Raw genomic sequence first — 12,332 nt, 5'->3', positions numbered from 1 at the left:
ACGACGCCTTCACCCCCCCCAACCAAGGCCCCTCCAGTCTCGCCGTGGGGCTCAGGAAGAGCCAGACACCCAGCAGCACCAGGAGGAGATGGGGCAGCGGGTCTCTGCCCCATGGCTTTTGGGGAAGGGGGTCCCCTTGGGGGGGGGGGGCTCTGCCCCATGGCCAGGGTAGGGGTCTGTGCAAAGGAGAACGGCTCCCACCTCCCCAGCCTCTGGAAAGGACCGGCCAAATGGGGGACGGGGGCTCCCGTAACCCTGGGGGGCTCTGGCGGGGCTTGGGGGATTATAGAGGGTCTGGGGCAGGGGTGGGGGGGCAGCCCCCTGGACTGGTTGGTGCCTTTGCTGTCCAGGCTGGGGCATCCCGTGGGTATCCCCACTGCCCCCCACCCAGGCTCCGGCCCCAGGGGGCTGGGGGGAGGGGTGGGGGGCCCGAGCAGGGGGTCTCCGATCCCACCCCAACTCCAGCCTTGTCCTGGGGTGACCCCGAGTCGCCCCCCAGCGCCCTGTCCCCCTCGCCGTGGGACCCCCTCGGAGGGAGGACAGCGCTGTCCCCGCCGGCCTTCCCTCGGGTGGGGGACAGCTGGGGGGGGTGGCGGGTGGGCACGGGGCGGGGGGGGGGGGGGGGTCCTCGTCACCTTCCCGGCTCTGACGAGAGGCCCGGTGGCAGCGGGACGGGAGCAGGCGCCGGCTCGGTATCACGTTCCCTGCCGGAGCGGTGGGAACAGCTGCACCGGCCCTCGGCCTGCCGTAACCCCGCCGGGAGGCCACCGGGCGGGATTTGCCCCCGCCTGGGGAGGAGGCAGCTTTGAGGAGGGGGTGGTTTCTCCCCAGCGTGCCCAGTGGCCGCGGTGATGGGCACCAGCCCTAGGGAGAGGGTCCTGGGGCAGGGGGGAGATGGCTGCGGGGTTGGGTTCCCTGCTTTGGGGGAGGACGGGGGTGGGCTGACCCCCTCTCCTCGCTCCCCCCCCTCCCCTGCCCAGGGCTCGGCGGAGTCCTACACCAGCCGCCCCTCGGACTCGGACGTGTCGCTGGAGGAGGACCGGGAGGCGCTGCGCAAGGAGGCCGAGCGCCAGGCCATGGCGCAGCTGGAGAAAGCCAAGGTGGGAGGGCTGGGCTGGAGACCCCCCCCCCCAGCCCCCGCCTGCTCTCACCTCCCTGGGTGCAGCCAGGGACCCCCTGCCACCCACCCAGCCCCTCCTCACCCCCTGCCCCGGCAGGATGGGACCCGCTGCGGCGCGGGGCTGACCCCAGGGACCCCCCCGTGACGTCCCCTTCGCTGAAGCGGTGGCCGCAGGGTGGGCATTGGGAAGGCAGTGGGGTCTACTGGGTGGAACTGGGAGTCGGGACACCTTGGCGGAGCACCCGTCGCACCTCAGCTGCGGACCCAGGGCGATTAGCTAATGAGCTCCTCGTTAGCTCCCGGGGCGTTGTGGCCACCGAGTCCCTGGCTGGGGCTCCGGCTGTGCCACGGTGCCCAAAGGCGCCGAGCCAGCCCCGCTGCCCGGCCAGTCACACCAGTACCGGCACCTGCCTGGCCCGAGGTGGGGCCGGCTCTCGCTTTGGGGGGGGTCTCCGTGGTTTGGGGTGCGGGGCAGGGGGGGGAGATGCTGAGCCCTCTCCCGTTGGCAGACGAAGCCGGTGGCGTTTGCCGTGCGGACGAACGTCGGCTACAACCCGTCGGCCAGCGACGACGTGCCGGTGCAGGGCATGGCCATCTGCTTCGAGCCCAAAGACTTCCTGCACATCAAGGAGGTGGGGAGCGGGCTCGGGGGGGCTCGGGGCTGGCAGGGCTGCGGGGCTGGGGTCGCTCTGGGGGTGGCAGCGCTGGAGGTGGGCGTTTGGGGGGGGGGGTTTCAGGCGTTTGGAGGGGGTTTCAGGCTTTTCTCCCCCCCCCCGGCGCAGAGAATTCAACAACGACTGGTGGATCGGGCGGCTGGTGAAGGAGGGCTGCGAGGTGGGCTTCATCCCCAGCCCCGTCAAGCTGGAGAACATGCGGCTGCTGCAGGAGCAGAAGATGAGGCAGAACCGCCTCAGCTCGAGGTGGGGCTTATCCCTGACCCCCCGCCCCAGCTCCCCCCGTCCCCCCCACCGGCCCACCCTCACCCCCGTTCCCCTCTTTGTGCTGCTCCCGTCCAGCAAATCGGGGGACAACTCCAGCTCCAGCCTGGGCGACGTGGTGACGGGGACCCGCCGACCCACCCCGCCGGCCAGCGGTAAGAGTGTCCGGGGTCCCTGCAGCCCCCCTGGTCTGAGTCCAGCCTGGGGAGGGAGGGGGTGCTCCTTCCCCCCCACACACCCACCCCCCCGCGCTGGGTAACCCCCCTTTGTCCGCAGCTCCAGCCCCTCCGCCCGGGTGCAGGCAGGCGGGTGCACCCCCTCCCCTGGGGACCCCCTCTCCCCTGCTTCTCCCTTCACTCCCATCACCCTCCCGCTCTTCCCAGCTCCTCTCCCACCGCCTCCGTCTCCATTCTCCCCTTCTTCCATCGCCATTATCGCTCTTCTTTTCTCCCTCCCCTCTCCCCGGCTCCGGCTGCCCCTCCGTCCCCAGGTGCCCTGGACATGCCTAGCTTTGCCTTTGACCCCGATGAGTTAGAGGAGGAGGAGGCCATGGAGACCCACCGCTCCCCTAAGAGTAGCGTGAGCAGTGTCACCACCCCCCCGCCCACACCAAGCGCATCCCCTTCTTTAGGAAGGTAACGGCACCCACCGCCCCCCCCCCCCCCCCCCACCCCCCGACCCCCTGCGCTCGCCTGCTGCACCCTGCCTGCCCTAACACTGCCTGGGAGGGCTGGCGGGGGCTGCGGGGGCACCCTCGGGGTGCTGGGGGCCACGCGCTGCCCGAGCACCCTGCCCGCGCCGCCACGGCGTGTCCCTGCGCTGCAGCGTGGGCGCGAGCGGCTGCGGTGTCCCCCCACGCACCGTGTGTGTGGGGGGTGTCAGCCTGCGGCTGCCTGTCCCCCTGCGGGTCATGGGGTGGGTCAATCTGTGGCGGCCTCCCCCCATGATCTATGGAATGGAGCAGTCCGTGGCTGCATCCCCCCCCGTGGGTCATGGGGTGGGTCAGTCCGTGGCACCTCCCCCCCATGATCTATGGAATGGAGCAGTCTGTGGCTGCCTCCCCCCATGATCTATGGAATGGAGCAGTCCGTGGCCGCCTCCCCCCATGATCTATGGAATGGAGCAGTCCGTGGCTGCCTCCCCCCATGATCTATGGAATGGAGCAGTCCGTGGCTGCCTCCCCCCATGATCTATGGAATGGAGCAGTCCATGGCCGCCTCCCCCCATTGATCTATGGAATGGAGCAGTCCGTGGCCGCGTCCCCCCATGATCTGTGGAATGGAGCAGTCCGTGGCCGCGTCCCCCCATGATCTGTGGAATGGAGCAGTCCGTGGCCGCCTCCCCCCATGATCTGTGGAATGGAGCAGTCCGTGGCCGCCTCCCCCCATGATCTGTGGAATGGAGCAGTCCGTGGCCGCCTCCCCCCATGATCTATGGAATGGAGCAGTCCGTGGCCGCCTCCCCCGCCTCTTGATCCATGGGATGGATCTGCCCACGGCTACATTCCCCCCCGCCATGATCCATGAGATGGATCAGTCCGTGGCTGCCTCCCCCCCCCCCCCCCCCCCCCCCCCCCCCCCCCAATTGCCTGGGGTCCCCCAGTGTGCGCATGGTGTATGCCAGCACGGCCAGTGTCTCGTCCTCCCCCCCCCCCGCGAATGGGAATGGACCATTCCTCCCCCTCGAACTGGGCAGAAGCTGGGGGGGTTCGGGCGCAACCACAGCCCGGGGCGGGGGGGGGGGGTTCTGGAAGGGCTTGTGGGGGCCAAGCAGAGCCGGGGGGGTGTGTGGGGTGGGCCGAGCCGCCCCCCATCCTACGCTCCGATTCCCGCAGAGCCCCCGCTCGCACCCCCAAATCTGAGAGCAGGGCGATGCTTTAGGTGACACATGCTCATCGAGCAGCCCCCCGGGGGGGGGGGGGGCGCACATAGACAGAGACACCCCCTGGGGCAGCCCCCCCGGGGACACACACACACACATCCCTGGGGACAACCTCCTGGGAGGGGGGGGGGACACACACACATCCCTGGGGGCGACCCCCCCCGGGGACACACACACACAAAGATATTCCTGGGGGGCAACCCCCCCAGGGGGATAAAAGCATCCCCTGGGGCGACCCCCCCCACGTATCCCCGGCCCCCCCCCCCAAGCCCAGCTCGGTGCCCCCCAGCTCCCCGCACCCGCGGATAACACGCATGCCTTGTTTGTCTTCTCTCGCCCCCCCAACCCCCCCACCCCCCCCGGCCCCCCCCGCGGCCTCTCGGGACGTAGCGAAACAGAAGCAGAAATCGGTGAGTAACGCCAGGACCCCCCCCGGGAGGGCCCGTTGTGGGGGGGGGACGGGATGGGACAGGGGACGAGGGTGCCCCCCCCCCCCCCCCCCCTGCTTGCAGCTCCCCCCCCCCCCCATCCCTGAGCTGCCCCCGCAGGGGCGAAGCTGAAGCGTGGCGTGTTGTTGCCCCCCCCCCCCGCCCGGTGTCGTGTGTGTGTGTCCCCCCCCCCCAGCCCCACTAACGCTCCCGTCCGCCCCCCCACAGGCCGAACACGTGCCCCCGTACGACGTGGTGCCCTCCATGCGGCCCATCATCCTGGTGGGGCCATCGCTGAAGGGCTACGAGGTGAGGAGGGGGGGCGGCACGGGGCCGGGGGGGGGGGGGGGGGGGGATGATACAGGGTTGGGGGACACGCACACCCCAGCCCCACGCTCTCCCTCCCTGCCTTCCTCCTCCCGCCCCCCCAGGTGACGGACATGATGCAGAAAGCCCTCTTCGACTTCTTGAAGCATCGCTTTGACGGCAGGTGAGGGGGGCGGCCGCGTGGCCTGGGGGACCCCTAGTGCCACAGGGGGACCCTTCACCCCATAGATGGACCCCTAGTCCCATGGGGGGACCCCTAACCCTCTGGAGGACCCTGATCCTATGGGGAGACCCCTAGTCCCATGGAGGGCCACCAGCCCTCTGGAGGACCCCTGGTCCTGGAGGGAGACCCTTTGACCCATGGGGGGGACTGCTAACCTCGTGGGGGGCCCCTTAACCCTCTGGAGGACCCCTAATCCCATGGGGGGACCCCTTGTCCTATGGGGGGGACCTCTAACCCTCTGGAGGACCCCTGATCCCATGGGGGGCCCCCTAGTGCCATGGTGGGTCCCCAACCCTCTGGAGGACCCCTGATGCTGCGGGGGGACACCCCTAATCCCACGGGGGTCCACTGGCACCACAGGAGGACCCTTCACCCCGTAGAAGGACCCCTAACACCCCGTGGAAGACCCCTAACCCCATGGAAGGGACCGCTACTACCACAGGGGGACCCCTGACTCCATGGAGGACCCCTAACACCACGAGGGGACCCCTGACCCCATGGGGGGGGACCCTCATCCCTGCCCCATGGTTCTTGCTGTTGAGGGGGGGGTGTCTCTCCCCCGAGGAGTCCTGTGGCTGCACCTCCAGGCAGCCCAGCGCATGGCGTGGGCGGAAGGGGGTGGAAGGAGGGTCCCGTCCTGTGCCCCCCCCCCCCCCCCACCCCCCCCCCCCCCAAAAGGGGCGGATGGATACGGGGGTTGGGGGGCTGCGCCCGCCGTTGCTCCCCCCACCGGCTCGTGCCCCTCTCCGTCCCGCAGGATCTCCATCACGCGGGTGACGGCCGACATCTCCCTGGCCAAGCGCTCCGTCCTCAACAACCCCAGCAAGCACACCATCATCGAGCGCTCCAGCACCCGCTCCAGCCTGGGTAAGGCACCCCCGCCGCTCCCACCCCCCACCCCCAGTGCTGACCCCTGCCCAGCTGGGCAGCGTGACCCCCCCCCCCACCCCCCCCACCCCAAGCCTCCATCTGTATCAGCCCAGCAGCTTCCCCCGTCCCCCAGCCCGGGGTGCTCGTCCCGCCTGCGCCGGGGCACGGCTCGTGGGGGTGAGGTTTGGGGGGGTCTGCTGCTGCGGGGTGACTAACACGGGGGGTGGGGACACACACCCGGGGCTTGCGCTCCCCCCCGGCCGGTTTGACTCAGTCTCTCTCCCCCTCCTCCCCTTTTATCTTCTCTCTGTTGTGTTTTTCTTTCATTTTTTTCTCCTTTCCTTTGGGTTTCCTCCCCTCCACGCTGCTTCCTTCCTCCCCTGCTCCTGATACAGATGTCTTGGGTATGTAGCTTGGACCTGCCGGGACCCCTGGCAGCCCCCCTGCCCAGTCGGGGGGGGGGACATGTCCCCTTGGATCCCCGTCCTCCCTGCCTGGCCGTGACCAGGCTCTGGGACACAGCAGGGGCCGGCCACCTGGGCAGAGCCTGAGGGTTGGGGACACCCTGCTCACACGGACCCATCTGACCCCCCCCCCACCCCAAAAGTGTGTGTGGTCCGGGAGCGGGGGGGGCTTTGCCCCTTCCTCACCCAGTCGATGCCAGAGCTGGGACCCCCACTGCCACCTCCCTCCTGCAGTGAAACCCACCGTCCCTGGGGCTGGGGTGACACTGGAGTGGCCAAGTCCCAGTACAAGACCCCTCCAGGTCCCGTCCCCGTCCCGGTCCCCTCGTCACACCTCCCAGCAGTGGCGGCCGCAGCCCCACAGTGCTCGCCCGTCCCCCAGCGCGGTCCCCCTGACCCTCGCTGTCCTCCCTGCCCCGGTAGCCGAGGTCCAGAGCGAGACCGAGCGCATCTTCGAGCTGGCCCGGACGCTGCAGCTGGTGGCCTTGGACGCCGACACCATCAACCACCCGGCCCAGCTGGCCAAGACGTCCTGGCCCCCATCATCGTCTACATCAAAATCACCTCCCCTAAGGTGGGTGTGGGTCCCCGGGGTGGGGGGAGGGGCAGCCCCAGCCCCCACCCCAGTACACTGGGGGTGGGGGGTCAGGACCCCTGCGGCCACCCCGGGCTGCCCTCTCCTGCCCCAGGTGCTGCAGCGGCTGGTGAAGTCCCGGGGCAAGTCCCAGGCGAAGCACCTCAACGTGCAGATGGTGGCCTCCGACAAGCTGGCGCAGTGCCCGCCCGTGAGTATGCCCGCCCAGCCCCGCCCAGCCCCGCCCAGCCCCGCCCAGCCCCACCCTGCCACGCCCAGCCCCGCCCTGCCACGCCCAGCCCCGCCCAGCCCGCCCAGCCCCGCCCAGCCCCCCTGGCCCCACCCCTACCCAGCCTCTGCCACCGCCCTGCCACCCTTGACTCCACCCACCCCTGCCAGAGGCTCCGCCTCCTTCTGGTGTTGAGCTCCACCCGTTTGTGGGCCAGAAGCTCCACCCTAGGTGCCAAAGTCTCCACCCACCGCCTCGTTGATGTCACATGCTCCACCCCCAAGGCCAGATGCTCCTCCCACCACCGCAGGCTCCACCCTGGACCAGAAAGCCCCGCCTGGTTCCATTAGCCCCGCCCTGGTCTGTAGGCTCCACCCCTTGGCTCAGAAGCCCCGCCCTATCGCATTGGCCACACCCTTGCCTGTTGGCCACACCCTGGGTCCATTGGCCCCACCCTGTCCCATAGGCTCCACCCTCATTCATAGGCTTCACCCTGGGTCCAGAAGCCCCGCCCTATCCCATAGGCTCCACCCTCATCCAGAGGCTCCGCCCTGCGTCTAGAGGCCTCACCCTGTCCCATAGGCTCCACCCTCATCCAGAGGCTCCGCCCTGGGTCCAGAAGCCCCGCCCTGTCCCATAGGCTCCACCCTCATCCAGAGGCTCCGCTCTGGGTCCAGAAGCCCCACCCTGTCCCATAGGCTCCACCCTTGGTCTAGAGGCTCCGCCCTGGGGTCTAGAAGCCCGCCCTGTCCCATAGATTCCGCCCTCATCCATAGGCTCCACCCTGGGTCTAGAAGCCCCGCCCTGTCCCATAGACTCGCCCTCATCCATAGGCTCCGCCTGGGTCTAGAAGCCCCGCCCTGTCCCATAGGCTCCGCCCTGGGTTTAGAGGCTCTACCCTGGGTCCAGAAGCCCCCCCTGGCCCCCCACCCCGCCCCACCTCCGCCCACGGCCTCCTCCCGCCCCCCCCAGGAGATGTTTGACATCGTGCTGGACGAGAACCAGCAACCAGCTGGAGGAGGCCTGCGAGCACCTGGCCGAGTACCTGGAGGCCTACTGGAAGGCGACGCACCCCCCCAGCAGCAACCCCCCCAACCCGCTGCTGAACCGCACCGTGGCCACGGCCGCCCTGGCCGCCAGCCCCGCGCCCGTCTCCAACCTCCAGGTACAGGTGCTCACCTCCCTCCGCAGGAACCTGGGCCTCTGGGGGCGCGGGGGCGCCGAGACCCCCACCCCCAGCCCCCCCGCACCCCTCGAGGAGCACGCGCTGTGAGACGGCAGCGGGGACACCCCCCGCCCCCCCCCCCCGACTCCCCGCCCCCCTCGGGGGACACAGCCCTGGGATCGGGGCCACCCTGGGGAACTGTGCCCCCCCCCCACACCCACACGCCTCCCCAGGAGTGGGACCATCCTTGGGATCGCCCCCCCCCCCGCCCTGGGGACCTGTGCCCACCCCCCCCACAGAGGGGTGCTGCTGCAGCCCCCCCCCAGGGCTGGGACCATCCCTGGGATCATCTCCCCTGGGGACCTGCTCCCCATCCGGGGGTCTGGGGTTCCCCCTGTGGTGCTGCAGCCCCCCAGGTTTGGGGCTGCCCCTGGGATTTGGGATCTGCAGCCACCCCCAGGGGTGGGACCATCCTTGGGATCACCCCCCCACCCCTGCCCTGGGGACCTGTGCCCACCCCCCCACAGAGGGGTGCTGCAGCCCCCCCCCAGGGGTGGCACCGTCCCTGGGGTCATCTCCCCTGGGGAATCTGCCCCCCATCTGGGGTCTGGGAGGAGCAGCCCCCCAGGTTTGGGGCCACCCCTGGGATTTGGGTCACCATGGGGAACTGCAGCTCTCCCCCCACTCCCGGAGGGGTGGGACCATCCCTAGGATTGCCCCCCCTCCTTGGGGAGCTGCTCCCTCTCCTGGGTTTGGGGCCACCCCTGGGATCGGGGCCACCCCTGGGGACCTGCTCCGCTTCCAGGATTGGGGCCATCCCTGGGATCAGCCCTGGGGATCTGCTCCCCCTGGCTCAGGGCCACCCCCGGGGAGTGGGACTGGAGCCAATCCTGGAGCCTGGGGGTCCCCCTGAGGATCTGTGCCCCTTTCTATTCCTGAAGCTCCCCTGGGGATTGGGGCCCCCCCAGGGATCTGCCCCCTCCAAGACCCCCTGGGAATGTGAGTCCCCTCTGTGCCTCCCTGGGGGCTGCCGGGGTGCCAGACCCCCCACTCCCACACCTCTCCGGAGCTCTGGGGGGGCCGTGGCGGTGGCGAGGGGTTACGGGGTGTCCTGGTGTGGGCCAGGGCTGGCTGGGAGGGGGGTGCAGCACCCCATCCCGCCGTGGGCTTCACGGTGCTGAGCCCGGGGCGGGGGGGGGGGGGTCCACAGCACCCACCCGGGGCAGGAGGCAGAGGAGGGACGCGTGTCCTGTGTTGTCTGTCGCTAATTCTCCCGGCCAGCGGGATGCTGCTGGTGTGGCAGCCCCCACCCCGCCGTCCTCCCCGCGCCGCTGCCCCCCACCCCGTCACCCCCCCTTCCTGCCCTGGCTCTGCCCCGGTGACCCCCGCCCACCCCCAGCCCCCCCCCCCCCGGTGCCATTTGGCGGCGGGCTGAGACCTGCCGCTGTCGTGTCCCGAGTGAGCGGTGCGATGCGGGCAGGCCAGGCTGGGCAGGAGCGCATGTGCCCCCCACCAGCCCCACGGCTAACCCCCCCCCACTAACCAGCCCCCCCCCCCCCCCCGCCCCCCAGTCCGTCCGTCTGTCCGTCTCTCCTTGCACGGTGTGGTTGCTTTTCCTAACCAGGGTCCGTACCTCGTGCCCGGGGGCGAGGGGGAGCACGGCCGCCTCCGGCAGGGCCCGGGCGAGGTGGGGGGCCACGGGCAGGGCCGACCCCCCCCGCCGTCCACCCATCCGGCCCCCCGCAGCCTGTCCCGCCAGGACACCTTCGACTCGGAGACCCCGGGCAGCCGGGATTCGGCCGGCACCGAGCCCGGGGATTCCTGCTGCATGGACATCGAGACCGACCCCGGTGAGGAGGAACCGCGGGGTCCCCCCGGTGCCGGACCCCGGGTCCCCCCAGGCCACCAGCACCCCGGTGCCTGGGATGAGGATGACCCCGGGTGTGAGAGCCGGGGGCTGCGGGGCCGAGCCAAGGGCCACGACCACTATGGCCCCGACCCCCCGGAGACCCTCGGCCTCGACCAGAGCGACGCGGAGGGCTGGGGCCAGGACGTTTACATCCGTTAGGGTGAGGGGGGTGCAGGCAGGGGATGGACCCCCCCACCCCCCCCACCCCTAGTGCTGCCTTTGGGGTGGGGGAGAGCCCCGCTGGGTGCCTTGGTGCCCCCCGCAAGCCCAGCCAGCCGTGCCGTGGGGAGCCCCTGCTTTGCCCCGCGGGCTCCCCATGTCCCACTCGGGGAGGGGGGGTGTGTGCGTGTGTGGGGAGGGGTCTCCCCCCCCACCCCCCAGCAGCCCCCCAGCATCTTGCGGTGCCTCGGGCCCTCCCTGCCCCACAGGGAGAGCAAGTGACCAAAGGGGACCCCAGGGGCTCTGCCTCGGTGTGTCCCCCATCCCCAGGCATGGATTGGGGGGGGGGGGGGTCTGTGCTCCCCACCCTGCCCTTGCCTGCTGGCCGCCCACCGCCCCCCCCCCCCCCCCCCCGGGTGCCCCCGCTTCTCCATGGTGCTGTTTGCCACCCGGCTGCAGGGGACCCCTGAGCTGGTGGTGGTAGTGGGGGGGGGGGGGATGCCTGCTAGCTGCACACCCCCCCCACCCCAGCCAGTGCCCCCAGCCTGGCACTGCACCCCCTCAGGGCTGCCACCCACAGCTCCCCCCGACCACCCCCCCAGCAGCTGTTTGGGGGGGGTGTTGCATGCGTGTGCGGTGTGCGCAGGGCTTTGGGGGGGCTCGTGTGGTGCGGGGGGGGCCCCGCTGCTCCACGCTGTGCCCCCCCTGGGGTGCTGCCTGCCTGGGGAGGGGGGCGGGGGGGCAGTTTGCATGTGTTTGCCTTGCAGGGCTCTGCCTGAATTTGGGGGGGGGGGGCGCAAATCTGAGCCAGTTTGGGGGGGGCTCTAACACGTGCTAACAGCTGCCCAGCCCTGGCCTGCCATGGCAGCCCCCAGAGGGTCCCTCTGCCCTGGGGGGGGGGGAGGCCCACGCTGCCCCCCCCCCTTTCCCTGGGACCACCGGGGTGCACCGGGCAGTGCCAGGCCCCTGCACCCCCCCTGTGCCAACACACCCCCCCCCCACCGTGCCTGTCTGCTCTTGCCCCGTCCAGCTGTGTCTGTCTGTCCGTGAGCCTGTCTGTCCATCTGTCCGTGTCCCCCCCCTCCCCCAGCACCCCAGGGCTCTGCCTTCTCCTGCGCCTGCCCTGGGGCATCCCTCGCCACCCCCACCCCCCCTGTGGGGGCGATCACACCAGGGTGGCGTGGGGACACCCCACATCCAGCCCTCCCTGGGGGGCTGGGTTTGCCCCACTTATGGGGCAGCCCCTTGCCCCCCACAGCCCCGGGGTGATAGTGGGGGGGGGTCCCCGGGGTTGCTGCCTTACTGAGACCACCAGCCTTGCCAGCCCAGGCCGGGGGACTTGGGGGGGGGGGGGCAACCAGCCGCTGCCAAGCCACCTCTGCCCGTTGTGTGCCTCAGTTTCCCCTTTTTTTGGGGGAGGGGGAGCTCGGTGTCACTGCCTGCCAAGTGCTTTGAGACCCACCTGACCCGGTGCTCGCCCCCATGGCGGCCAGGGTCTGGGCAGTGGGGTCCCCCCCCTCCCCGGCCGTGCCCCCGCGGGCAGAGGGACGTCCCGTATTTATGTCACTCCACAAACTTTATTTAAAAGACCCGACAAAGTTTATTCTCGTTGGTGTGTGGGGGGGACTCGCCCCGCTCGCTTGGTTCTTTGTAATAAACATTTCGGTGAGACCTGCCCTGCGGCCGTGCCTGGTGGGGTCTGCGCAGGGCGGGGGGGGGGGGGGGGGGGGGATCGGAACACACGCAGGGGGTCTGCAGCCCCTGGGGGGGGCCAGCACTGAGACCGGGCACAACTCAGCTCTGCAGTGACGCCCTAACACCCCCCCCCCTCTCCCTGGAGTGGGCCTTCAGTGGGTGCTCGGGTTGGGGGCTGGGGACCTGCCCAGCTCCTGGGAAGGGGCGAAGACCCAAAGCAGGGGTCAGTCGGGCTCCTGCCGCCCCGCTGCCAGGGTGACGGTCGCCGGCAGCAGCCGGGTTTCTCGGCGCTGGGCCGGCTCCGGACACGCTATTTACAGGGAATAAATACGGCGCTGCCGGCTCAGGGC

The 12,332-nt window shown here is 70.7% G+C and overlaps 1 protein-coding gene across 1 annotated transcript in view; it reads left to right on the top strand.

Moving 5' to 3' along the window:
• CACNB1 (calcium voltage-gated channel auxiliary subunit beta 1) overlaps window positions 1–10,287 on the top strand; it is an 11,250-nt gene extending 963 nt beyond the window's left edge. The window contains 16 exon segments of the mRNA XM_086477958.1: window positions 392–569; window positions 981–1,100; window positions 1,630–1,759; window positions 1,905–2,040; window positions 2,137–2,219; window positions 2,549–2,659; window positions 2,662–2,693; window positions 4,596–4,676; window positions 4,799–4,857; window positions 5,675–5,784; window positions 6,675–6,779; window positions 6,782–6,825; window positions 6,941–7,036; window positions 8,027–8,059; window positions 8,061–8,323; window positions 9,843–10,287. Of these exon segments, the coding sequence (XP_086334084.1) occupies window positions 392–569; window positions 981–1,100; window positions 1,630–1,759; window positions 1,905–2,040; window positions 2,137–2,219; window positions 2,549–2,659; window positions 2,662–2,693; window positions 4,596–4,676; window positions 4,799–4,857; window positions 5,675–5,784; window positions 6,675–6,779; window positions 6,782–6,825; window positions 6,941–7,036; window positions 8,027–8,059; window positions 8,061–8,323; window positions 9,843–10,287 (2,026 nt within the window).
• Window positions 10,288–12,332: the final 2,045 nt, after the last annotated feature.

Source organism: Leptosomus discolor, chromosome 25, assembly GCF_034619465.1.
Source record: "Leptosomus discolor isolate bLepDis1 chromosome 25, bLepDis1.hap2, whole genome shotgun sequence".
In the NCBI taxonomy this organism is placed as follows: domain Eukaryota; kingdom Metazoa; phylum Chordata; class Aves; order Leptosomiformes; family Leptosomidae; genus Leptosomus; species Leptosomus discolor.
Note: the sequence above shows the minus strand (reverse complement) of the source record. Positions and strands in the feature narration are given on the sequence as shown.